The sequence below is a fragment of the Trichomycterus rosablanca genome, chromosome 15 (assembly GCF_030014385.1).
Source record: "Trichomycterus rosablanca isolate fTriRos1 chromosome 15, fTriRos1.hap1, whole genome shotgun sequence".
Lineage (NCBI taxonomy): Eukaryota > Metazoa > Chordata > Actinopteri > Siluriformes > Trichomycteridae > Trichomycterus > Trichomycterus rosablanca.
Genome location: NC_086002.1, coordinates 2,210,493 through 2,238,240, shown reverse-complemented (window position 1 = coordinate 2,238,240; position 27,748 = coordinate 2,210,493). Strand labels below are relative to the sequence as shown.

Here is a 27,748-nt window from a genome sequence, read left to right as displayed (position 1 = left end):
GGAGGTCCTGGGTTCGATCCCCAGGTGGGGCGGTCCGGGTCCTTTCTGCGTGGAGTTTGTATGTTCTCCCCGTGTCTGAATGTAACCAAAGTGTAAAAACATAACGTTAAAATCCTAATAAACAAACAAACAAACAAACACCTAGGGTCAATCCACCTCACGCATGTTCCTAAGATGTGGGTTTTGACACACTAAAACACAAGAACAGAAAGTAAAAAGATCCCAGGATCGAACCCAGGTCCCCAGCAGATATGTCGTTGTGCAACACCTACTCTACCTTCACTTGTGTTTATTTTACACCTCGTTCCACACGACCAATTAAAAACAGTCAATCTGGCAACCCATTGAGAGACAAGAGGCAGGACAGATGGGTGATTTTTTTTATTCGGACACACCTTCAGAAGCTGCTCTAGAACGGCATCAGACTTCCTGGATCAGTATGCGTGGGGTCCACATTTCTAAAATACCTTAAACAGACTTGTAGGAGACACACACAGACAGATCAGCCAGAGTCCAGAACAGTAAAACCACCACCTTAATAGATCGCTGAAGTTTGGACTCCACAAGACCTGCAAGTGCTGTGTGGTATCTGGCACCAAGACGTTAGCAACAGATCCTTGAAGTGATGCAAGTCTTCAGCTGGGCCCCTCCAAGGATCAGCGTTTTTCATCCAGCACGTCCTACAGACGCCTGATCATATTGAGATCTGTGGAATGTGGAGGTCAAGTCTACGTATATCTTGGACTCTTAGTCGTGTTCTTCCAACCATTTCCAGTTTTTGGAGTGTGGAAATATGCATGATGTTTAAAATAGCATTTCTTGGGACCAATATTTTTTACTAGTGCACACAGTATTGTTTAATGAACCTACCAAACATTTGAAAAATGATGCGACTTTTATGGATTATTTTCAGCCTCTAGCTTTAAGTTGACCTGTAGAGTAGAAAGGCTGTTTTATTAAAACCATTGACCCATATATATACTGTATATTTTTAATATATATTTTAATCTCCCCCATTAGCATCACGCATCATGCCTCCTCTCTGCCTCTGCCGATCCCTGACCGAGGAGATCGAAGCTAATCCACATCCCCTCCGACACATGAGCAGCAAGCCGTATGCATCTTGCCACCCACACGCTGACGAGTGTCGCGCCACCTAGCGTTGCGTGCGGAGAGACACACCCTAAGAGCACTCCTTCCTCATCTCCGTGTAGGCGCCTCTAATCAGCCAGCAGAGGTCGTAACCGCACCATTCCGACAGAGAGAGACCCGCTTCCGACCCTTAGTCCCGCCCATCCGAACAACAGGCCAATCGTTGTTCATATAGCCGCTCAGCCTCGGCCGGTAAGGCAGAGCTGAGATTCGATACGACGCACTCGAGATCCAGCTCCGGTTGCAGCGCGTGTTTTTACCGCTGCGCCACCTGATCGGCATTGACCCATATTTTTGACGTCAATCAAGAAGTTCATACGACCCCAAACAAATTTATTACTTATATGATTTGATTATTTAAATAGCTTAAGTATTAAGACTCAAAGTAAGCTCAACTAAATGGTTGAACAGACCGTTAAAGGGTTAAAAGTCGCCAATTTTGGTGATCAGGTGGTGCAGCGGTACAACACGCCTGCCCACCAGTTTAAATCTGGACTCGATCAGTTGACCTGTCGCCTGCACGCAGACTCATGATTGGCTGTGTGTCTGTACAAAGGAGGGACAATGGCTAAAACAGGGATCCTCATACTCCTGGTGCAAGTCCGGTCGAGGCGCCTGCTCTCCACACCCAATAATGCACTCCGTGAGACCTCACTACCACCAGGTAAAAAGAACCGATTAGAGTGGGCGTGTCAATGCCTCATCCCCCTCAATCAGGGGTGGTGGTGGTGGGCGCAATGAGAACAATAACATTTAATTGGCCATGACTGAACCAACCCACCAATCAGGTCATGCCTGATTTATTACAGCTCATTTACAGCTCAGCTCCTGCCTCACATCAGATGACTTTACTGTCCAAGGTCAAATTAATTCACTAAACTCACTGCAGAAACTTTTTATATAGCAATAATAAATAATTTTATTGGAAAAATACAGTAGAAAAATATTTGACATCATTTCTGCACACTGTATTTAATACACACACAGACACACACACACACACACACACACACACACACAGCTCATCGTCAGACAGTACAGTACGTGTAGATGTAGTAGCGAGCCAATTCCTTGTTGCCGCTAGCTTGGTATATAAGCGAGAGGTTAAAGGCGATCTCTCGGCGCAGGTCCACCTGATCTTCCTCGATGCCCTGCAAACACAACAAGGCAAATGATCCTATTTACACGACTTCAAGAGAATCAAATGCAGTCCTGCAAGGCCAGACACGATCTCTGATGAGAATACACAAACACCATGTGGAATTTGACCAGGGGTGCACAAACTTTTGCACAGAATTGAAAATCCAGTCACCAGGGGTGTTGTGTGTACGTTTTAACCACTTCACACACATATGAACTTGAGTGACTCCCATTCTTAATCCACAGGGTTTCATATGATGTCGGCCACCCTTTGCAGCTATAACAGCTTCAACTCTTCTGGGAAGGCTTTCCACAAGGTTTAGGAGTGTGTTTATGGGAATTTTTGACCATTCTTCCAAAAATTAATAAAGAATGGCCCCACCTTGCACTACTAACAGCCTCTGCTCTAGTGAAAAGCAATTCTAGCTCTTCAAGATGTTGAAGAATGTCTGTGGGAATTGTTGCCCATTCAGTCAAAAGAGCATTCGAGAGGGCAGGTACAGGGTTGGACGAGAAGGCCTGGCACGCAATTAAAGTTCTAATTCATCCCAAAGGTCTTCATTTGAGTTGTGATCAGGGCGGGTCTTTATAGACCTCGCTTTGTTGTTGTGACCCCTGAACTCGGTAATTAGAAGGCGTGTCCACATACGATTGGACTGCTGTCTACTCACCTCCAGTTTGAGTGGGGGGAAGCTGAGGGCTTTCTGATAGTAGTGGATGGCCAGGTGGGTCAGACCGAGCTGGTGCAGAGCTCGACCTAAATTATACAGAGTCTCCTGACAGTGACCTCGCAGCTCCACGTAGCGCCACAGGAAGGAGAAACCCTGCAGACAGACAAAAAAAGAGGAGATACAGCTGGGGAAATGGATACGACCATGTTGGAGGAAAAAGGGGAATTAAAAACACACACACACACAGGTTCTAAAATCATGGTTTATTAGTTTGAAAGACTTACCTGCAGCACCAGCGGGTGTCTTTTGGTCACAAACTTTTGGGAGGCCATGTGAAAAAAGGTGAGACCCACACATAAGCTGTGCAGGGGGCTGGACGGCTGATTCCTGAACGCCTGCATGTACTGACCTGCTCATTAATAAGACAAACAAAACAAAACAAACCGTGCTCACAAAGTAGCTTCTGTTCTCCGATTTTTTAACCATTTTGCATCATTTGGATTTCTGCTGTGTCCCAAACCACATACACTACTCATACTGCCAGTAGTATTCACTACTGATGCTTAGTTAACACCATGGACCATGTCTGCGGAGTAAATTGCTCTCTGGGTGCTGCAAAAGCGACCCCTACTGGTCAATATTAGGGCAGTGGTAGCTCAGGAGTTAAAATACAAAACTAGTAACTGGAAGGTCACTGGTTCAAGCCCCACATCTGCCAAATTGCCACTGTTGGGCCCTTGAGCATGGCTCTTAGCGCCGAATTGCATGCAGTGTATACACTAGTAAGTCGCTTTGGATAAAAGCGTCTGCTAAATGCTGTAAATGTTGATGGCATAATGTAGCTTTTGCTTTTAAATAGCTAACAAACACAGTCGACCCTTGAGTTACGGACGGTTTACCATACGAACATTTCGGGTTACGAGCGATCTTTTTCAACTTAACGTACAAACAAATTTCGGATTATGAACCGAAATTCGCGGAACACATGACGTCACGACGATTAAAATTTTTAAATAGTTAATCGCGATTAATCGCATTTTTTTTTTTTTAAAAGGAGGTGGTTTTATTGTTATGGCTGATCGGTGTACATACACTAACATACACAAAAACTCATTCACAATCAACACAGTCTTGTTCCCTGGGTTCCGACAACTCATACTAGCGACTATATTACTCGCATCTTTGCACAATATTGCATGTTTTTGCACCTTATTCTCACCTTATTCTACCTGCTGCTATATAAACCCTACGCTGCTAACTGGATATCAGAATACGTTTTTATTAGGGCTGTCGAAGTTAACGCGATAATAATAACACGTTCCAGTGTTGCCAGATTGGGCGGTTATCCGCCAAATTGGGCGGATTTTGTTGGAAAACAATTTAATAGCATTTAAATAACACTTCTGTTTAAAAGAAAATATTCAGTTTTAAGAAGCACCAGCATTGTAGAAGGATATTAAAAGTAAAGTCAATTTTCAATGCTGATTTGGCTTAATAGTGTTGGTCAGTCTGTATCTTATTCTTGAAATGATAAAGTATTGCAAAGGAATATCTTTGAAATTCTTCCTCATAATGTTAAGGTTGCTATATTTTGGTTTTTGACTTGTCAGGGAAAATTAAGAGAGAAAAAAGCTTATTATTATCATGCGTGTGATATATATCATTTACGTGATCTGCGTATCACGTTACCACTGTGTGTTGTACGTCACTGAGCTGATATGTGTATCAGGTGAGCAGCGGGTGACGGCGTGTTATGTTTAAGTGTGATGCTCCAAGTTGTGGATTAAGCAATAAAGACAAACACGTTCTCCACATAACTAGTGTCATTTGTATTTCGTGGTTAAGTACAAAACATAACAATGCGGGTCTTCGTGATGTAATTGTACATGGCACTCACTGCCTGTATAGGTAAATTTTTCCTGTATAGAATTTGCGTTAACGGCACTATTTTAAATCGCGTTAAATTGAGATCGCGTTAATGCGTTATTATTGCGTTAACTTCGACAGCCCTAATATATATATATATATAAATATGTGAGCAGTGAGTGAACATTCGCACAGCGGATGATGTTTTTCCAGTGTTTTCAATATTAAAATGTCCCCAAATAAGGTGCAGAGAGAGCGCAGCGGTGAGTAAATGAAAAAATCTATTACATTTGTTGTTGTATAATTACTCCTGCCAGTAGGTGTCACTGTGTATCAGACAGAGGGGACAGTGAGTGAGAGAGAAGAAGGAATTCGTCTTTCTTTCGTGCAATTACACCTACAAAATACAACATTACTGAAATAAAGAAGGAAATATGAGAGAAATATGAGAGTTATTGTTGTTTCTGGTAGATACATTTTATATAAAAAGAAGGAAATGTATTGTGATGTATGAAATGTGGTGTGTTTATGTACAGTACTACTGTGTATTATTGTTTATTACAGTAATGTCTATTCTATAATTTAAGATTTAAGGGAAAACACTTGTATTTATAACATTACAGAGGTTAGATAAGGGGGGGTGTGGGAGGTCTGGCACGGATTAATTCTGTTTACATTATTTATTATGGGAAAAATAGGTTTAACTAACGAACATTTTGACTTAAGAACAGCCCTTCAGAACCAATTAAATTCATAAGTCAAGGGTCTACTGTACATGCACTTTAACTCATGCTGATTTTTATGTGGTAGTTTGATCCTGCAGGGGGAGCTGCTAGGGTTTCAAACGTACCTGTATCCACCTGGATACACTGGGCACAGTTCCACAGTGGAATGCCCTGGACAGGGTGCCAATCCATCTCACAGTTTTGACCACCCATCTCACTCAGACACGGCCAATCATACAGCACCGTTGATATTCCAACACAGATATGAACCCCGTAATACACTTGTAAGAGCATCTGTAAGTCCAGGCCGTACCGAGGGCGTGTTTGAAGGTCCCGGAGACGAGCGACGTGTGGCCGTTGAGTAAGCACAGCGCGTGGTTCTCGGGGTTCTTAAGCATGAGGCGTAAACAGAAGCGATGGTGCCGGCCGTCCTGAGAGTGCCGCGTGACCTGGCTGAAAGTGTTCCACAGCTGAGTTCGGTCCACGTCGCTCATCAACATCAACCTGAAACGACCGACACACAAACAAACAAACGTAAAACGAATGTAGCGTACGAGCAGGAACACAGCAGGAGGAGTGCGCGGCCCCTCGGTCCGGACACCGACCTGATGTAGTCGTAGGCTTTGCGGTAGTTACGGTCCAGGAAGGCGGCGCTCAGGCCCATGTACTCCAGCTCTTTGCGTTTGACCCGGACGTCGTAGAAGGAGTAGAATTCGAGCGAGGAGTCGACGAGCAGCTCGGCCTCGCCGTAACGCTTCTCCTGGCACAGCGCCTCCACACAGCACAGCAGCAGCCGCCACCAGTCCTCCCGAGACAGCACGCTCGTTTTACCTGCAGACAAACGACGGCAAAACCGTCTCAGGCTGATGCGCTTAGGTCACGCAGTGCTATGCTAACCCACCACACGATCCACCTCTTCCACATCTTCTCTATGTTTCTACACTCACCGTCCATTTTATCAGCTCCACTTACCATTTAGAAGCACTTTGGAGTTCTACAATTACTGACTGTAGTCTATATGTTTCTCTACATGCTTTGTTACCCCTTTTATGCTGTTCTTCAATGGTCAGGACCACCACAGAGCAGGTATTATTTAGGTGGTGGATGATTCTCAGCACTGCAGTGACACTGACATGGTGGTGGTGTGTTAGTGTGTGTTGTGCTGGAGCTTTTAAACACCGTGTCCACTCTCCGTCCACTCTATTAGACACTCCTACCTAGTCGGTCCACCTTGTAGATGTAAAGTCAGAGACGATCGCTCATCTATTGCTGCTGTTTGAGTCGGTCATCTTCTAGACCTTCATCAGTGGTCACAGGACGCTGCCCACGGGGCGCTGTTGGCTGGATAATTTTGGTTGGTGGACTATTCTCAGTCCAGCAGTGACAGTGAGGTGTTTAAAAACTCCAGCAGCGCTGCTGTGTCTGATCCACTCATACCATCACAACACACACTAACACACCAGCACCATGTCAGTGTCACTGCAGTGCTGAGAATCATCCACCACCTAAATAATACTTGCTCTGTGGTGGTCCTGACCATTGAAGAACAGGGTGAAAGGGGGGTAACAAAGCATGCAGAGAAACAGATACACTACAGTCAGTAATTGTAGAACTACAAAGTGCTTCTATATGGTAAGTGGAGCTGATAAAATGTATGGTGAGTGTAGAAACAAGGAGGTGGTTTTAATGTTATGGCTGATGGTGTAGTTGTTGGACTCTCTGTCTTCTCTGAATGGGGGTTTAATCCTATTGGCCTCTTAATATACGTAGTTTAAGAAAATACTAACCAGTCACGTCCATGTACGCAGCCTCCTGGTCTTCGATCTCCGCCAGCTTGTCTCTGGAAACTTTGATGAGCTTCAGGTGCCTAGAGCCGGACGATCTGTTAGCTATCAGGCACACCTGAGCTCTCACCATCGCCACCTGTAGGCGGAAACGAGAGATCGTGAACGATTCTGAGTAAGCGATTTCACTGCAACGTCAACCATAATTGATAAAATAAGCAAACCTTCAGCAGCATGGACAGCATGGTCAGCAGCGTGTCTATATAGTCCTCGATTCGGCCCTGAGATCCCAGCAGAGTGGAGCGGTGCAGCAACAACTTCAGCTCCTGAATCACACCACGATGTCAGGAAGGCGACACACACACACGAGGCAATGCATTAACAAACGAAACGTGAGCGGCCGCACAGACCTGTTGGGCGGCCGAGGAGTCCTGGGCCAGCGTGTCCGGGTCGTACATGGGCTCCAGCGCTTCGAGGGCACTTTCCGGCCTGCCCAGCTGCTGCTGCAGGGTGGACAGTGCCAGACGCGCCTCCAGATGCAGCGGCGCCATCTCTACCACCTTACTGTAGCTCTTCACTGCCACCTCTAGATGCCCAAGGGCCTTCAGACACTCTAAATGATCACACAGCAGGCAAGATGAAGCCGAAATCAAAACAATCAACGGGCAGATGGCTCAACGAAAAGCCCCGAACACTGTGTGTACCTGCATGACGGAGCCACACCACGGCGAGGTTGTATCTCTCGGAGCAGACGAGCGCAGAGAGCAGCGGCAGGGCGGAACCGTACTCGCCCTCGTCCATGAAGGCTTCGGCCACGTCCAGATACAGATCGCCCAGCTCCTCCGGGCTCTGCTCCATCAAAGACGTCAGCATGTCCTACAGAGAACCAAAGATTAAACAATCAAGATCTGATCACCTGAAACGTCCGAGTAGGGCTGCCAACGACTACTTTTCTATCGATTAATCTATAGACTATTTTATCGATTAGTCGATTAATCTAAATGATTCATTTCATTAATCTAACAATTAATTTAATTCAGAATCTCATTTACGCTTCTTTTATTTTAACAACAGACTGTACGGCATAATAATATAACACAGAACTAAATGTAAACAGGGTTTATGTCCATATTATCACATTCTCAAGTGCTCCATATTAAACAGAGTGCAGCACGTGTTTATGGTGTTCCGTACACAAAGCAAAGTGCTTCAACTTATAGCAGAAATAAAATAGTTAGATGTAGCCACGTCTCATTAAGTCCAACGTTCAGTAACGACAGAATGAGCTCAGATTCTAACCTCCACATTCACTCAACACTTACTTCACATACTAAACCATGTAAATAAAGTGGTAAGTGTTTCACATGAGAAGCTTTTTGTGCTTTGAGCCCAACGCAGCAAAGTGCGCGGCGGTCTAACTGAACTCGCTAAGAGATACGCTATTCCAAGATCTCCGCGATTAAGAAGCGTAATGAAACAATATAGACGTGCAACATGGCGCCGGTGCTGGTGTGGTCCCATCAAAGCTTTGCACAGTGAACAAACAAGCTTTTACTTTTGTGCCAGTTTTAAGTATCACCAAACTTTTGATGATTTGGGTCTTGGAGAACTTTGATCTTCTCTTTGAAAGCTCTACAATCGTCCTCTGACGGCTGCAGACGGCATTTTTTAAGACTGTGCTTAATGCCGCTAACCAGTGACCGGACCAGACACGACTTTGGTCATGCACGCAGCAGGTAGTGCTGAGGGAATCATATGAACGCTTGATTGAGTTTTATCACCATTATAAGCTCTGTATTTAGAGCATCTCTATGACGTGCCATTTGTATGTTTTAAAACATTCTTATTAAAAAAAGGTGTTTTAGGATACAGAGATATATAGTTGTTTACATGCGCATCAAAACTGTAAAGGTTAAAATAACAACAAAAGTTTCAATTTTATGCTTTTCAGAAATTTTAAAATCTTAAAATGAGCAGTTTTCCTAAAAATGTCATTTATGTCCGATTCCATCAGGTACAGATTTCTGTCCTGGGTAAAAACTTTGCATTCACATAGAATATGTTTCAATGATCGGGTAGTTGAGCAATGAAGGCACTTTGGGGCCTGTTCTCCTTTCAGTAGATGTCCGTGTGTGAGTCTTGAATGTCCTATCTTGCACCGTGTGAGGGCTACTTGGTCCCCCCTCTTCTGGGTATAGTTCATTTTGTACGGTTGTACGCTTTGTTGAATTTTCCTGAGTTTGATATTGTCTTGTAAGTCCCAGTTCTCTTGCCATTTCTCATGTACATAATCAAGAAAGCAAGCTCTGTCTTGAACTGTCCTCTCGAACCTGTAGAGGAGGTGGGAGAGAGGAGGATGATAGCCAAGCTGTCATCCATCCTGGACATCACCACACATCCACTACATGAGTCTGTAGGAGACCTAACAAGCTCCTTCAGTACCAGACTCCTCCACCCCCTGTGTAAGAAGGAGCGCTACCGCAGGTCCTTTATTCCCACAGCCATCAGAGCTTACAACAATAATAATATATAATAATATCACTCATTCCTAATCTTTCATGTTGGGTGTAATAACAAGTGCAATATGTAACCTATTCACAATAAGTGCAATAACTTAATATATTTTGCATATTTTTAATGTATATATTATTCTTTAGATATTTTATAAAGTGTGTGCAATATTTTTTACGTAGTTGTATTTCTTGTATTCTTGTCTTCATACTGCTGTAACAAGTTAATTTCCCTAAGGGGATCAATAAAGTCTTATTTTATCTTCTCTTATAACTCTTTATGAGGGGTCTTAAGTCTGTTGGTGGGAACACTTATATGAATGGAGACGTAGAAATTAAAAAGGATCATTTATAAACATAGCTTTAAAAACGATGCACCGTCATCGACTAGGTCGACCAATCGCGGCAGCCCTACATCCATCCGATCCCATCAAATCGCACCAAACGTGCTCTAGTCCCTCCTCGTCTGCCTTCTTCTATCCGATACAAGACCATCAAACCCTGTCTCAATTCCACTGCATTCCAACCTCACAAGTCGTAGCTTAGTGGTTAAGGTACTGGACCAGTAATCAGATGGTTGTTGGTTCAAGCCCTGCCACTGCCAGGTTGTCACTGTTGGGCCCTTGAGCAAGGCCCTTAACCCTCAATTGCTTTGACTGTATACGGTCACAGTACTGTAAGTCGCTTTGGATAAAAGCGTCTGCGAAATGCTGAAAATGTAAATGTAAATCTAATCATCTCAAGTCCAATCCCATTCCATTCTAATCCAATCTAAACCACGAAGGAGAAACCTGCACGTGTACACGGGAGTGTAGATGCGCGTAAGGAGAAGGACTCACGTCCAGGGGTTTGTAGACGTGCTGGTGGATCAGACAGACCATAAGCTTCACCCTGATGTCTATAGGAACTTCTACAGGAACGATCACCTCCACGACCTCTCCTGCAGAGTGAAGAACAGTGCAGCATGAGGACACACATGCAGAAGCAGAAGACCTCGGCGGAGAAAACATCTGAAGGTTTGTGATAGTTCCGTCCTCACCGTTCGGTTCTGGCGGCATATTCAGATCGTTCGTCCTCTCCTCCTCGATCTCCTCCTTCTTCTCCACAGTGTTTGATCTTGCTTGCTCCTCCGCTTCTTGCATGTCGTCCTTCCTTACCAGTGCGATGTTGCAGAACACGAGCAAGGCCTGCGAGATAATACGGCCAAACGTCAAGCGTTTACATACACACTTTATTATCAAGCACTTTATGAGGAACGCCTGCCTGCTACATACACTCATCGTCTATTTTATAAGACGACACGACTTGCATGATTATTAGGGAAAAAAAAAAAAAAAAAAAACTTCATCAAATTCCATTTTTTGCTTCTCAGTGAGGAGGATGCTTAGAGAGGCAAAAAAATCCTAATCAGATTCTGACATGTTTCACTACGTCTCTGTCACTATAATAAGTGTAATAACTGTAATTCTTTTCAACTATGCTAGATGGTGACTTCGGAGAGCTGGAGGAACCAAGTCTGAGTCACGTTTACACACACACACACACACACACACACACACAGAGCACTTTATTAGGAACACCTGCTTGCTACATACATTCATGTGATGATTCAAAGCTTGCTCGACTGTGCACAGTATCACCTTTATGTTATGTATTGTAGTACTTTTAAATAGCTGCATAGGGTCGTACTCAAGATTATCACACACACACACATACACATACACACATACACATACACACACTCACCTCTAACGCTTTACCATACTGGTGTGTTGCTATGTAGAGCTCGGCCGCCATGTTCACACACTCATGTGTGACGAGTTCGTGGTGGCGGGACAGAGCCTCCTCCATCACCCCGATAGCCGAGGGCAAATCGCTGCTCTCGTAGTAGCTCCTACACACACACACACACACACACACTCAATATTAAACATGTCATGCCAGCAAACTATTCAGACACAACAGGTTCATTACACTCGAAATCACTGCAGTTCAATTCTGGTCCAGCCTTTCTAACAAAGCGTCTTCAACGCATATCATACTTGGCCATGTCGCGAGACAGCTGCATGAAGTGCTCCCCGTCAGTAGGGGGCAGCAGCGTGAGGATGCGCCGGTAGCCGTCCATGGCCTGCCTGTGCTCCCCCACCTGCTCGTACAGACTGGAGCGCTCCCACAGGTAGCGCACGTTCGTCGAGTCATATTTAAGCGCTACAGGAACACAGAGAAAAATCCAGAATTAATCGAGACTACCATGCAGTCATTGCTTTCTTATTTTTATTTTAATTTTTTTTTATTTTTTACCCCTTTTTCTCCCCTTTTAGCGCATCCAATTGTTCAATTAGCATCGTGCTTCCTCTCTGTCTATGCCGAACCCTGCCCTGACGGAGGTGATTGAAGCTAACCCGTATCCCCTCCGAAACACGAGCAGCAGCCAGATGCATCTTTGCCACCCACACATTGACGAGTTTTGGCGCCACCCAGTGTTGCATGCGGAGAGACACACCCTAAGGGCACCCCCTCCCATCTCTGTGTAAGCGCCTCCAATCAGCCGGCAGAGAACGCAATCGCATTCTGACAGAGAGAGACCCACATCCGGTTCTTTGTCCCACCCCCCACATGAGCAACCGGCCAATCGTTGCTCATATAGCCACTCAGCTTCGAACCGGTAAAGCAAGGCTGGATTCGATACCACGCTCTCAGAATCCAGCCCTGGTTGCAGCGCGTTTCTTTTTACCGCTGCGCCACCTGAGCGGCCAGTCATTGCTTTTTTAAACAAGTAGCATTAATCCTAGTTAATCCGGACCTTTACTGAAGCAGAGGATGGCCTGTCTGATGTTGTCCCGCTCCAGCGACATGTCGGCCAGCTTCAGCCACTCGTCACAGTCGCTCGGGTTCAGGTGAGCAGCGATCAGGCCGAACTGTAAAGCCTTCTCCGCGTCGCCTTCGTCCTCGTAGATCATCGCCAGCGTGGAGAAAGGTTCATATGCCAGAGGAGCTGAGGGAAACCAGACAGGACTTCTTCATTATTACTAATATAAACATGACATGCTCTGGGATTCACCTGTTGTCAGATATGGAGACATGAAAAAGTAATTGCGCCTTTTCAAAATGCCTTTATTTTTATATATTTGACACACTAAATGATTTAAATCCTCAAAGAACACAGCATTACACATAAAACACCTTAGGCACAACAAGGTTATCAAATCATTTAACGATCACTGTGGAGTCAGAGCCACTTTAGACCAGACACGCTGCTCGTTTCAGTTCGGATCCACCTCCAATCCGCCGTGAACTTGTGTTTGTTTTTTGGATCGTTATCATCTGGTTGCACAACCCAATTACTTCAGCTCAGGGACAGATGATCTCACATTCTAGACTTCATTGTTCCTTCATGCTCAAACGAGTTCCTCATTGATGCTGCAGATCGAGATGCCTGCACAAGCCGATTTGTTTTAGGAAAACTGTAGGCGTGGCAGCACTCGAGTCTCACTGTGACGTTTCTGCTTCTGACGAAGTTAATTATGTACGAAGAATGATGAACAGCCTCACAAGACTGTAAGGGTCACGATCATCTCCATCTCTTCATGTTTTAAGAGGAATAGAGCAGAGCGCATTCAGTTAGTCTGTCAACAATCTGTAAAAGGACTGCATTTAGGGGTGGGGTGGATTCTGGGGGGTTAGCCGTTTTCCCCCAAGGTGTATTTTCCTAATTGCCATACACTAGATGAGACTCAGTATTCACCTGACTGCTGTGGAAAAAAAAAACATTCTGGAACAGCTTGTGCCAACTTACTGAACTGTACTGAACTGGAACTAAGGAACACCCTGGGCTGGCGGGTGGGGGGTGGGATGGCGGGTGTTTCCGGGGGGGGGGGGGTGGGGGACAACCCCCATCTCAATGGTGCAAAAAACATTTTTACATAATCCATTTTTACATAATCCATTTTTACATAATCCATCTTCACACTGACATGCAGCCCCGGTTCTAGACTGTGTTGCTCAGGGGTGCAGTGAGAAAATCTGCCCACCCCAGCGCCCCATAGCGCTGCTTGTGTTACTTTAGTTTAGTTTACTTTAGTTTCGCCCTAAGCTGTATTTGAACCTAGGGCGGAAAAGTATGCGCCATGCGCTCTGCCCACTGCACTACTCAAACAGCAGGGTAATAAACAGGTTGTTACGCTGATAAACCTGCGCACACACGGCGTTACTAAGACCAAACGTGAACACTACATAAAATAATAACCAAACGCTTTCTAATTCCCGCGGTAGCAGCAGTTTCCTTCCGTTTCATACATATCGCCCCGTCTCAGTCTAATCTGCAGCGTTTCTCTCCCACTGATAAAAATACGGAACAAAGCGCGTCAAGTATCAGTTCAATGCGGAAAACAACGTTTAGTTTCCAAATAAGGAACGATTCCGTATTTTACGGGACGGTTGGCAACCCTAGTTAATGCTGTCCTGTTAAACCTCTTTAGGTTAAAATCCTGATGAACAGACAGACGGATAACACAAACGCACCTTGGCGGATGATTTCCATGCACATCAGGATGGCGTCGGCCTTGTCTCCGCGAGCGTAGCGGATGTTGGCTTCACCCATCAGGCCTCGGAGAGCGCGAGGGAGCTTACTGCGGGCCCTCTTTTCCTAAAGACCGACGAAAAACAAATTGCTAAATAAAAAAACAAAAGAACGTCTCTCTGTTAGGATCTGTGGCCCTATTAGGAAAATATTGCTAACCAGTATTATTACAGTCAAGTGCTGCCAAGTCGAGTGACTCCTGGTGACCATGTGAATGGTGTTTCTCCTGAACATCCTGTCTACTTCTGGGGTCTTCAGGTTTCTACATGGCTTGTTTATTGTTCCTCTAATTGTATCTACCCATCTTGTTGCTGGCCGTCCAATTCTTTCAAGCACAACTGTCATTTCCAATGAACTAGTTCTTCTTATACTGTGTCCCAAATAAAAATGTGGTTATCTGGTATCTTCAAGTGAGAGGTCTGATTTGGTCTTCAAAAAGTCTTCGCCAGCACCAGAGTTCAAAAGCATGAAGAACCACAGTTGTCTGGACAGTTCTAATCTTTGATTGGAGAGGCGAACCATAATATGAAGTTAGCCCCTCTGTATGGCTATACACACTTTTGTGGAAAGGCCTGTTATAGTCAGAATGCAAGGATTTGAACGTCCAACAAACTCATGGTCAGGTATCAGGCACTTGTTTGCAACTTTAGCTTGTAGCTCCACTGTCTTACTCAAATAAAAAGACATAAAGCATCTGAACCCACCCTCATCATCTTCTTGTTTTCCCGGTTCAGTTCCATCTCCAGTGCAAGCACGTCTCCTGGTGTGACCTCGTTGCTGCCCTCGTCCATTCCGATGTCCTTCCAGTCTCCGTCACCGTCCTCATCATCCATGTCTTCATCCTGCAGCTCCTCATCTTCCTCCCCCATCATGAAGGCGAAGGCCTTCTGAACACATGGATTGACATCGTCTTCAGCACCGCCTACAGAAGGAAAATGTTTCGGTCACTATGTCTAACAATGCAGTGGTCAGCTGTCCACATAGTTTTGACTAAAGCTTATATTCGTTGTTTATACCTGTGAAAGGTTTACAGGCTCCACTGTACTGACTGGACGTGCCAGGAATGGCATCATAACTCATATCAAAGTCATTTTCTCCATCCACCTAATTCAGAAACACACACAATGAGAATGTACCCAGTTCATACTCACTAGTGCACAGTGCATTATGGGTACAGATTCATGACCAAGGACCAATGTCACACATGTGCATGTTATTTACACTGATCAGCCATAACATTAAAACCACCTGCCTGTTTCTACACACACTGTCCATTTTATCAGCTCCACTTACCATATAGAAGCACTTTGTAGCTCTACAATTACTGACTGTAGTCCATCTGTTTCTCTGCATGCTTTGTTACCCCCTTTCACGCTGTTCTTCAATGGTCAGGACCCCCACAGGACCACCACAGAGCAGGTATTATTTAGGTGGTGGATCATTCTCAGCACTGCAGTGACACTGACATGGTGATGGTGTGTTAGTGTGTGTTGTGCTGGTATGAGTGGATCAGACACAGCAGCACCGTGTCCACTCACTGTCCACTGTATTAGACACTCCTACCTACTTGGTCCACCTTGTAGATGTAAAGTCAGAGACGATCGCTCATCTATTGCTGCTGTTTGAGTCGGTCATCTTCTAGACCTTAGGGGGCGCTGTTGGCCGGATATTTTTAGTTGGTGGACGATTCTCAGTCCAGCAGGGACAGTGAGGTGTTTAAAAACTCCAGCAGCGCTGCTGTGTCTGATCCACTCATACCAGCACAACACACACTAACACACCACCACCATGTCAGTGTCACTGCAGTGCTGAGAATCATCCACCACCTAAATAATACCTGCTCTGTGGTGGTCCTGACTATTGAAGAACAGCATGAAAGGGGGGTAACAAAGCATGCAGAGAATGTCACATTTTTGTGAGTTTCATGTTAATTGTGTAAACTTATTTCAACATGGAGGATTATTGCAGGAGATTGTGTATAAGGGTCCTAAAACGATTAAATCCCTGCACAAATTTACCATGTAATGTCAGTAAATACTGAATAATGTGGATAAGGGTTGGATGATAAAGATTTGATGGCCCTGTATGGATTCCTGTTAACATTAACAGTGTTCCGTACAGAAAGATCTTAGCATTAAACAGTGGCTCATGCATCACATTTAACTGGTCTAAATTAAATAAACAGGGGCTTAAGAAGCAGGTTAGAGTTAAACTGGGTGTTCGGTCGTCACACTGACTAAATTACATTATATTCACTCTGATTAAGGCACATAGAAACAGTGAAGGAACGTACAAATAAGCGGCTGCATCCTAAACCACGCTCTAAACCTTAAGAAGTGCACTTTATAGTAGTATAAGCCAGTAGGGTAATAATACTAAGCACACTAGGTAGTGCACTTGTGTAGGGAGTATGGCGCTATTTGGACAAACAAAAACCGAATTACCTTTAGCCTTCCTGTTATTCTTTCTTCCCTTCGTCTTTCAAACTCCTCGAATGAAATCCTGCCCTCCAAATACTCGATGAGCTCGGGAGCGGACTCTTCCATGTTTCGTATTTGTAAAGAAGCGACTTATATTTGACGCTTTCTTCTGCTACCTGACGTTCATCTTGTCCGAGACTCGGTGTATCACGTGATCATATCACGTGGTCTCGTTTGTCCAATCAGAGCGCTCTGATTCCTCACGCTCGCTTCTGAAGAAGAATAAACAGCGTGGTGCTGCCGCTCGGTGCTCACACGGCAAAATGCACCGCAGTGACCGAGAAAACGAGACATTTACATCATTTCTTTATGTATTAGTATTCGCTAGCTACTTTGCCTTTCTGGTCAGGGCTGCAGTGGGTCTGGAGCATGAAAACACATGGCACCAAGGCCCACTATAGCACATTAAGCTCCCTAGGCATGAGTTGGCCAGTCGTCCTCTCACATCACCCACATCTATCTATAAGGTGCCGAGTTCTTATTGATTAAATTTGTACCATGAATACAGAACGAGTTAAACAAGAAATACTAATAATTTCCTGGGCCCCCAGTGCAAAGCACAGTGCAGGGTTAGATTTCTGATCTTGCCTAACAGAACTATTACCATTCTGTGTAAACTTTAGACTATTGAGGCTAAAACTCCTAAAAGATTAGTTTCTAATAAACTCAGAGTAGCCCACATGACACCAGTAAGGACTCAAGTCAGTCAGATCAGATTTTTTCTCCGTTCTGATGTATAAACTGAAGATCTCGATCCGTCTGTGTGATTTTATACTCTGTATTACGTCATTATTCCACTGTATTACTGTATCACCTTAAATCCTTCATAATTAATAACTACACTGTAGTTAATATATGTAAAACTCAGGTTTAAATCTATCGATCCATCCATCTAACAGTTATGGCCTAGCGGTTAAGGTACTGGACTAGTAATCATAAGGTTGCTGTCTCAAGCCCCACCACTGCCAGTTTGCCACTGTTGGGCCCTTGAGCAAGGCCCTTAACCCTCAATTGCTTAGACTGTATACCGTCACAGTACTGTAAGTTACTTTGGCTAAAATGCTGAAAATGTAAAACTGTCTGTCTGTCTGTCTATCTATCTATCCATCCACCTACCTGTCTATCTATCTATCTATCTATCTATCTATCTATCTATCTATCTATCTATCTATCCATCTATCCATCTATCCATCCATCCACCTACCTGTCTGTCTGTCTATCCATCCATCCATCCGTCTACCGGTCTGTCTGTCTACCTATCTACCTATCTACCTGTCTGTCCGTCCGTCTATCCACCTATCTATGAAAATGTGTCCCAATGTGTTTCCAATAAAGCAGCCAGTGAGTGTAAGTCAGTTGAAAATAAGATAAACACAAGCACACTTAAAGATACACGGTAAACCATTTTAATGAAAATCAGCATCTATTTCACAGTCCTGAACCGTTTTCCATCACATTTTCCGTCCTGCAACCTTCCTGATCCGGAAGGACACATTTCTTCAACATGTTCATCCTCTCTTCACCAGTCTGGTTATCCAGCTCCTGCAGTGGCATCTAAAAAACCCAGAAGAATAAAATTAGGACGGATATGAAAATGTTCAGTAGCACGGATGCTGAATTTAGGAGCAAAAAGATCTGATGAGCTAGAATATTGGAAGGTGTGTTTGTTAAAAGAAAGTGACAGGTCAGTAACTGGGACTTACCAGGACTGGATTGTAGCCCAGGAGCTTGAGGTGGCGGATTTTTAGTGCCAGAGCGCCGCATGGATGGGTCGTACCGAAGCAAAAAGAGGACGGGGAAACACAGAGCACCGCTATCCTGTAACGACAAACAGTGAGGTCATAATTCCTCCTACAATACCAGAACAAAACGTGGAACGCATTAAAGGGGACGTCTGGATTGGATAAGGCTTCCAGAATGTAAGGGGGTGAAAACTACCCCCCCCTACACTCTACACTCACTGTCCATGTTATCAGCTCCACTTACCATATAGAAGCACTTTGTAGTTCTACAATTACTGACTGTAGTCTATCTTTCATGCTGTTCTTCAATGGTCAGGACCCCCACAGGACCACCACAGAGCAGGTATTATTTAGGTGGTGGATGATTCTCAGTACTGCAGTGACACTGACATGGTGGTGGTGTGTTAGTGTGTGTTGTGCTGGTATGAGTGGATCAGAAACAGCAGTGCTGCTGGAGTTTATAAACACCGTGTCCACTCACTGTCCACTCTGTCAGACACTCCTACCTAGTCGGTCCACCTTGCAGATGTAAAGTCAGAGACGATCGCTCATCTATTGCTGCTGTTTGAGTCGGTCATCTTCTAGACCTTCATCAGTGGTCACAGGACGCTGCCCACAGGGTGCTGTCGGCTGGATGTTTTTGGTTGGTGGACTATTCTCAGTCCAGCAGTGACAGTGAGGTGTTTAAAAACTCCAGCAGCTCTGCTGTGTCTGATCCACTCATACCAGCACAACACACACTAACACACCACCACCATGTCAGTGTCACTGCAGTGCTGAGAATCATCCACCACCTAAATAATACCTGCTCTGTGGGGGTCCTGTGGGGGTCCTGACCATTGAAGAACAGGGTGAAAGGGGCTAACAAAGCATGCAGAGAAACAGCTGGACTACAGTCAGTAATTGTAGAACTACAAAGTGCTTCTATATGGTAAGCGGAGCTGATAAAATGGACAGTGAGTGTAGAAACAAGGAGGTGGTTTTAATGTTATGACTGATCAGAGCAGGAATGTGAACCTTGTGTGGCATTTATTTTGTGAGACTATGAGGTACCTCGTGGGTTCTTCTGATGGTCCACGTTGTTCCTCGTGAAGGCTGGAGCTCTCTTTAGTTTTAGGAGGCACGGTGATCACACAGTCTGGAACAGATTGTTCATTGCACATTAGAAACGTTATACTGTCGCTATATGGCCAAAAGTATTTGGACACGTGACCATGAGCTTGTTGGCAACCCTATGAGATCTTTATATAACTATTCTGAAAAGGCTTCTTACAAGACTGTGGGAATTTGTGCCCCTTCAGTCAAAAGGGTTTTTGTACGGCTGGGCACTGATGTTGGCGTTCCAGTTCATTCCAAAGCTGTTAAGTGGGGCTGAGGTCAGAACTCGCTGTGTGCACAGTCAAGCTGGAACTTGGTCCTTCCCTAAACTGTTGCTGAAACATATCATTTCCATTATATAACTGATTTATCACCCCTGTTAGCAATTGTAGAGGCTGAAACACACGAATACAGTTATTAAAACAAGCGTCCCGGTACTTTTGTCCATAACGTATGTGGACAGGCCTTAGGGATTAAGTTTAGATGCTTCAGCCCCGCCCACTGTGCTCAAAGCGAGGACGAGGGTCGGTCAGGGAATGTCCGACAAGCTCATGGACAGGTGTCCATATCGATATGAAAATCAGCTTACCGATGAAATAAATTCCCTCTCTGATGACGGATTCGGTCACAGCGTCTTCGCCCACCAAGCCCTTCAGGGCGCCGATCAGCGCAGGGTTCGCGGGCAGCTCGTGTGGAGAGAGGGAACGGTGCAGGGGTGGGATGGGCGAGGCCGAGGGGGGAAGAGGGGGTTCGTCCAGGCGTACACACAGGTCAAGTGTGTGCAGCATCCGTTCCACTCGTGCGTACACCGGACCGCCTGTGTGTTGGGAAAACACAATTAAATCAGGTTTATTGTTTAAAGCAGCTGGTTTCTAATAGGTGGGCAGCGCCACCTGGTAGCCTAAGCTGGTACTGCAGAGAGGCCGTCTATTATTAAATATTTATTTATTTATTAGGATTTTAACGTCATGTTTTACACACTTTGGTTACATTCATGACAGAAAAATCCACACAGAAAGGACCCGGACCGCTCCACCTGGAGATCGAACCCAGGACCTTCTTGCTGTGAGGCGACAGTGCGACCCACCGTAATAAATAGACCCTCACCTTTCTGCAGCAGCTCATTCAGAGTCTCCTCCTGAAGCATCTTCTCCAGAGGGGCCTGAGGAAAGTGGCCAAACACGCACAGACAGCTGACGGCCCTCAGCAGCTCCATGCCGGACATCTTGGACAGATAGGACTCCAGGACCTGCGTCACGCTCCTCAGGAACCTGCGAAGAAACCGAAACCCGGTGTTATTGGTTGCTGGAAGGCACACGGTAAACATCCTGGACAGGGCGCCAGTCCACCGCAGGACAGACGCAGACACACACACACACACCCATTCACCTATAGGGCATTTCAGTGTCTCCAATCAACCTGACTGCATGTTTTTGGACTGTGGGAGGAAACCAGAGCTCCCGGTTCGCTCCACCTGGGGATTCGCGTACACATCTATTTATTTTTTCAGCTCACGGCCCTTTCAGGGTTTGAAAACCCAGTGTATGAGATAAGACAGGCGTCAATTGAATTGTATGACGTCCAAAACATAACATAACGCTGATTAAACATCTCTCGCTCACTCCTGATGATTCTCCTTCAGGTGGTGGTTAAGGAAGGAGTAGGATTTGAGGACGCCCAGCAGGTCTCGCAGCGTGAGGCTGTCCGGCTTCTGGATGACTCTCTCGGCGAAGGCGTCCAGCAGAGCGACGGGACGAAACCTCAGGCCCTTGAACTCCAACAGAATGAGCAGCATCTGCAAAGCAACAGCAAAACACTGCGGATGAACTGTGAGGTCGGCGAGTCCTCTGTGGGGTCATGGGGCCAAACTATGACATCACAAATCGCGTTCGGACCGAGTAACCGTCCCTGTGAACGCCAATGCTTACGTTCTGCCCATGGGGTCGTCATTAACGCAAACATTAATATGGACATTAATTATTCCGACAGCCATAACCATATTTTTTTATACAATGTGTCCAAAAGTATGTGGACACCTGGCTATGAGCTCGTTGGACACATCATTCCAAAACTACGGGTATTGTGATTCTGGTCTGCTCTACAACAGACTGGTGTTGGGCGAAATGTCCAGGCCAGCAATCAATGTTCCAATTCATCTCAAAGGGTTCAAATCAGTGCTTTGTGCAAACCACTAAAGTTTAATTCACTCAAAAGTGGTCAGACTCGGCCTTTATTAAACTCCGCTTTGTGCTGGAGGAGGAAAAGACCTTCCTTAAACTGCTCAGCACCATCATAGCTTGCTGGCCACCAACCGGGAAGTTATTCCTGCAAAACATGTTCCGACACTGAGATGTTCTGACCAGTGTTAATTTCGTTGACGAATCTTTTTTTCATGACAAAAACGAGACGATAACTGAATAAAAACTACATAAAAGGATAAAAACTATGACGGAATGAATCGACACTTCCGCCAACGAATAAAAACGAGACGAAAACGTTCGGCAGGGACGACATCCAATCAGAACTGATTTAGTTTTGTGGAAGGTCGGGACAAGTTAGGAAGAGATCCAATCAGAACTACTTTAGCGTATGTGGAGGGGCGGGACAAGCCGGGTAGCCATCCAATCAGTACTAATCTTTTGTGCAGTACCGCGGTAAGACCACACTCTAAACCCGGGAAGACCAGACCAGCCTGTGAACCGTCTTTACTCATGGAACTAGATTACGATAGACGATGAGATGTAAACCATGTGGGGCGACGATCTCGGGTAAAAACACAACACATCTGAAACATCTGGCACCGCTGGCAGTATAATGGCAACATAACGGCACAGCTGCTTTTATGGTACCCAGTTTTATAAAGAATGTAATATGCAATTTGTTATAAACAATGCACATACAGGGGTTGGACAAAATAACTGAAACACCTGTCATTTTAGTGTGGGAGGTTTCATGGCTAAATTGGACCAGTCTGGTGGCCAATCTTCATTAATTGCACATTGCACCAGTAAGAGCAGAGTGTGAAGGTTCAATTAGCAGGGTAAGAGCACAGTTTTGCTCAAAATATTGCAATGCACACAACATTATGGGTGACATACCAGAGTTCAAAAGAGGACAAATTGTTGGTGCACGTCTTGCTGGCGCATCTGTGACCAAGACAGCAAGTCTTTGTGATGTATCAAGAGCCACGGTATCCAGGGTAATGTCAGCATACCACCAAGAAGGACAAACCACATCCAACAGGATTAACTGTGGACGCAAGAGGAAGCTGTCTGAAAGGGATGTTCGGGTGCTAACCCGGATCGTATCCAAAAAACATAAAACCACGGCTGCCCAAATCACGGCAGAATTAAATGTGCACCTCAACTCTCCTGTTTCCACCAGAACTGTCCGTCGGGAGCTCCACAGGGTCAATATACACGGCCGGGCTGCTATAGCCAAACCTTTGGTCACTCGTGCCGATGCCAAACGTCTGTTTCAATGGTGCAAGGAGCGCAAATCTTGGGCTGTGGACAATGTGAAACATGTATTGTTCTCTGATGAGTCCACCTTTACTGTTTTCCCCACATCCGGGAGAGTTACGGTGTGGAGAAGCCCCAAAGAAGCGTACCACCCAGACTGTTGCATGCCCAGAGTGAAGCATGGGGGTGGATCAGTGATGGTTTGGGCTGCCATATCATGGCATTCCCTTGGCCCAATCCTTGTGCTAGATGGGCGCGTCACTGCCAAGGACTACCGAACCATTCTGGAGGACCATGTGCATCCAATGGCGGTGCCGTGTATCAGGATGACAATGCACCAATACACACAGCAAGACTGGTGAAAGATTGGTTTGATGAACATGAAAGTGAAGTTGAACATCTCCCATGGCCTGCACAGTCACCAGATCTAAATATTATTGAGCCACTTTGGGGTGTTTTGGAGAAGCGAGTCAGGAAACGTTTTCCTCCACCAGCATCACGTAGTGACCTGGCCACTATCCTGCAAGAAGAATGGCTTAAAATCCCTCTGACCACTGTGCAGGACTTGTATATGTCATTTCCAAGACCAATTGACGCTGTATTGGCCGCAAAAGGAGGCCCTACACCATACTAATAAATTATTGTGGTCTAAAACCAGGTGTTTCAGTTTCATTGTCCAACCCCTGTATGTTTCAGGCAGAGCGGAACTACTGGTCATTAATATTTTGTTATTGTTAAGCTCAATAAGCAGGTCAGGTAAATAAAGGTCACATTCAAACATTAATAATATTCCATAACTGATTAAAAATGTTCCATTTTGTGTAAGTGTATATAATGACTTAAATAATTCAAGGGAACTGATGACAAAGCATTTACATTTTACACCCTTTATATTTTATAAAACAATTCAGATGACTAAATTATGACTAAAACTAAATGACATTATAGTCAAGAGACTATGACTAAAGCTAAATCAAAATTTGCTGTCAAAATGAACACTGGTTCTGACCTGCTTGTTGGACCACATGGGCAGCGTGCTGGCCAGGTAGTCGGAGATGGACGTGAACAGAGAGAGGTTCCGGTAGCGGAGTTCGCGGCAGGCCTTCAGCAGCGCCATCAGCCTGGTGAAGGGGATGCTGTGGACGTTCTCTAGAAGAGCAAAGAGACAGGGATAAGTCGATGCCGACTAACTACGTAGGGCACTAGGATGTGATCGGAGACGCTGCCCGACACGATGCAAGGTTATTAGCATCTACAAACGTGACTTACCCGCTAGTTTCTTGCTGCAGGTGTCCAGCAGCGGCTTGGAGTTCAGGCGCATGGTGGCGAGCGTGTCCAGCATGTACTGCGCATTAGGAAGACTGAAGGTGTCGGTCATGGACAGCGCCTTCGCCTAAAGAGAGAACATGAGCAGAACGTCAGTGCACGCGGCCAGGAAAGATCGTGAGCACTGTCCAAACCGAAATGACCGAACCGACCTCCAGCTTCTGCTTGACGGCCGGCGAAGCTTCTTTCCCGAACAGGCGCATCATGGTGTGGAGGAGCATCACGCTCTGGATGGTGGGAATCCGGTCCTCCAGGACGAGCCTTCGAACACACAGGGCAGACGGATCAGTATAAATAAGACACGGTGCTTGGTCTTCACCTCATGCTTTAGATGTAGCCGTACTTCAAACCCTCTTTGAGCGCTTCTGCGTTTTTGCTAGGCTCCATCTCCGCGAGGCAGGCGGCCAAAATCGAGAGGGCCTTCTCGTCCTCAAAGTCGTTCAGACGTTCCTAAAGAGAACACAGGAGAGGAGAGGAGAGGGGAACGTCCCATAAACATCCAATTTACACCATTTTTAATAGTGCTAAATATGACCAAAAGTATGTAGACACCCATCCTAACTGTTAATGTCATATTGTATAATTCTCTACACAAAGCAAGCGCCATAAAGACATGGTTTGACAATTTTGGGATGAATTGGAATGTCAAATGCAGCCTAGGTCTTCTTGGTAAACATTAGTGCCTGACCTCACAAAGGCCTTTTTGGAAATCCTGTGGAAAGCCTTCTAAGAAGAGTGGAGACTGTTATTTATATTAGTGCTTGTGGTTCTGGAATGCTATAATAATAATACGTTCAATTTAAAGAGCGCCTTTCAGATACCCAAGGACGCTTTACAATGGAAATATTAAAGGACTGAGCAAATAACATCATTATAAAAAAGGAGGGGATGGAGATACAATCACAAATTGATTGTGGAAGGCAGTTCCAAAGTTTGGGGGCTGAGGAACTACATGTCCCGACACCAGTCTAAAACGGGGAACCACTAGAAGGCCCGTGCCAGAGGATCTTTGGGCGCAATTGGGACAATAAGGGTGAAGGACTTTGTTAAGGCAGGAAGGGGCGAGGCCATAAAAGGCTTTAAAAGTAAGCAAAATTACGCTTTTGCTCAGGTGTCCACATACTTTTGGCCTTACAGTATAATTAATCAGCCACTGAGATGACGGGGCTGCAGTGAGTTACCTGAATGACGCGAAGCACAGTCTGCACGACAAAGCTGCCCTGAGACACGCCCAGTTTGACCAGTGCCAGCAGGGTGAAAGCCAGGTCGTGGCTCAGCATGCGTGGTGCATTTGTCCTGGCCCTGTGGCACAGCCTCTCGAAGGTCGGGTGTTCAGCCATGAGCCTGAGCTCGCAGCGCCTCTGTTCGTCCGACATCTTCTTAGTGGTCTGCCACATGCGCGTCAACCCACTGCTGATGCTCCAGTGAGCCAGGTTGCACTGATCGACCAGGTCCAACACGTCTGTCGGCGAGCGGCACTCCTGGAGCTTCGGGTAGAACGTCGATCTGACCTCCTTTTTTGGGGTTTCTTCACTCCAGGAGCTCATCAAGGCAGGAACCTGAAGACCAAGATGCTCGTCGGGTCCTTCCTTAAAAGTGGGAGTCTGTGCCTCCTGCTGACAGAGATATCGAACGCTGCTGAAGGTGAAGCTGGGCGATGTTCTGCTGGAGCCCAGTGGACATTCATTGCTGCAGAGGTGCTTCCTGACGCCAGTCCTGATCTGTGAACGTACGGCGAATCGGCCAATGGAGGCAGCGAGCCTCAACATCTCGTGTGATCTTAGCACATTCATGCTGTCCTAAGCAATGGAGAATGCATCCAGCCTCAGAATACAAAAGGACCTGAAAGAGAAGAGTAAAAATGATATCAGTTGTTACTATATAATAGAAAATCCCAAACATTTCCAGATATCACAAAATCTTTCAGCTGGAGTCCCACAGGGCTCTGTACTTGGTCCTCTACTATTGTTTTTTTGGTGATAAAAAGTCATTTCATCCCATGGCTTTACTGGCTTCCTGTAGCTTCCCGGATTACACTTAAAATAATGATACTTGCCTACAAAGTTTAAGGAGAAACTAGCAGCTTCGACCGACCACTATTAAACCCTGTTCTGTACAAGACGTACTTGTGTTGATTGACCCCTCAGGAAGTTGAGGACTGAAGCATCAAGGCTTAAAACTGACCTTGCACTGACCGATGCATCCTTTTCTTAGTGAATGCAAATGTTTCCATATTTTGGGAAACAAAACATGCCATGACAATTGTTAGTTGTCTAAAATTTGATCAAATTAACTGTGCGGAACACTGTTAACTACTATTGAAGTAAACACACGATATCTATTTTTCATAAAGCTGTGTTTTTATCCAATTCACAAAGCAAGCAAATTTATAGAAAAATATATATATTTCGCTTCGTTTTCTATTTAATTCACTAATGTAGAATTATAAATGACTGAGGTAAATATAACCAGCTTTCCACATTAAGTAATGACAGCTAGTAAGCTAGCTAGCGTGTGCTGCTAATACAAGGTTAAAATGGAAAAAATGTCCGTCATTTATAGTAAATAAAAAGCATTGTAAAATCATAAATCATGTATAAACTCGAACAAATACTGCACCGAATGTTTAAACTGTATAGTTCATTAAAACAAATTTACCCTTCACTTGGCTATCCTCTCCAGTTAACTCACATGGACCGGCTGGATGGCTGTGTTCAAAATAGCGTTCCAATCGCACACTAGAAAGAGTGCATGACACATAGTTTATACCCTATATAGTACACTAAGATAGGGTTGATGGAGTTATTTGAAATACAGCCGTATGACAGGCGATGCTCTGCGTCTTGCCTTCCGGGCAGATTGTGTCCTTACGCAGGATGATAAAAGGTTCCTATAAGTGAATCGTTAGCTAAAAATTCGGCTTTACCAAAAAAACATGACTCGAACATCAAAATTGTCTTGGTTTGTGTGTATTTTTACATAAAAAAGGGGAAAAGTCAGTCAGTCATACAATCAACATCAACAATAAACAAGTACACACAAACATAGTACAGATAGTTAACATCTTACAGTGCAAAAAGATTGAACTAACAGTTGCCAGTCGAACAGACAGGCGGGTTCACAATGTTTGAAAAAAGATGTGTAAAAGTGCACAATTTGGGAGAATCGAATTTGTCGAATCGAATCGAGTTTCATTAAATTTGCATACATACAC

At 45.0% G+C, this 27,748-nt stretch overlaps 2 protein-coding genes across 2 annotated transcripts; both read right to left on the bottom strand.

Annotated features, from left to right (window-relative positions):
• Positions 1-2,051: 2,051 nt before the first annotated feature.
• On the bottom strand, positions 2,052-16,973 carry gtf3c3 (general transcription factor IIIC, polypeptide 3). Its single transcript, XM_063009627.1, has 18 exons — positions 16,872-16,973; positions 15,444-15,531; positions 15,132-15,349; positions 14,370-14,493; positions 12,652-12,843; positions 11,891-12,056; positions 11,595-11,742; positions 10,888-11,035; positions 10,688-10,788; positions 8,043-8,214; positions 7,749-7,951; positions 7,563-7,664; positions 7,342-7,477; positions 6,160-6,385; positions 5,868-6,058; positions 3,248-3,372; positions 2,964-3,116; positions 2,052-2,303 (listed from the first exon to the last, which is right to left on the bottom strand). The coding sequence occupies exons 1-18, from the start codon at positions 16,971-16,973 to the stop codon at positions 2,181-2,183; spliced, it is 2,718 nt and encodes a 905-aa protein (XP_062865697.1). The 3' UTR covers positions 2,052-2,180.
• A 1,317-nt stretch (positions 16,974-18,290) lies between these two features.
• Positions 18,291-27,281, bottom strand: fastkd2 (FAST kinase domains 2). The gene is made up of 12 exons (XM_063009628.1): positions 27,193-27,281; positions 25,716-26,376; positions 24,878-24,984; positions 24,687-24,795; positions 24,478-24,601; positions 24,218-24,357; positions 21,370-21,542; positions 20,855-21,018; positions 20,337-20,564; positions 19,703-19,787; positions 18,611-18,725; positions 18,291-18,461 (listed from the first exon to the last, which is right to left on the bottom strand). The coding sequence occupies exons 2-12, from the start codon at positions 26,325-26,327 to the stop codon at positions 18,336-18,338; spliced, it is 1,983 nt and encodes a 660-aa protein (XP_062865698.1). The 5' UTR covers positions 26,328-26,376; positions 27,193-27,281; the 3' UTR covers positions 18,291-18,335.
• Between the last annotated feature and the right edge of the window lie 467 nt (positions 27,282-27,748).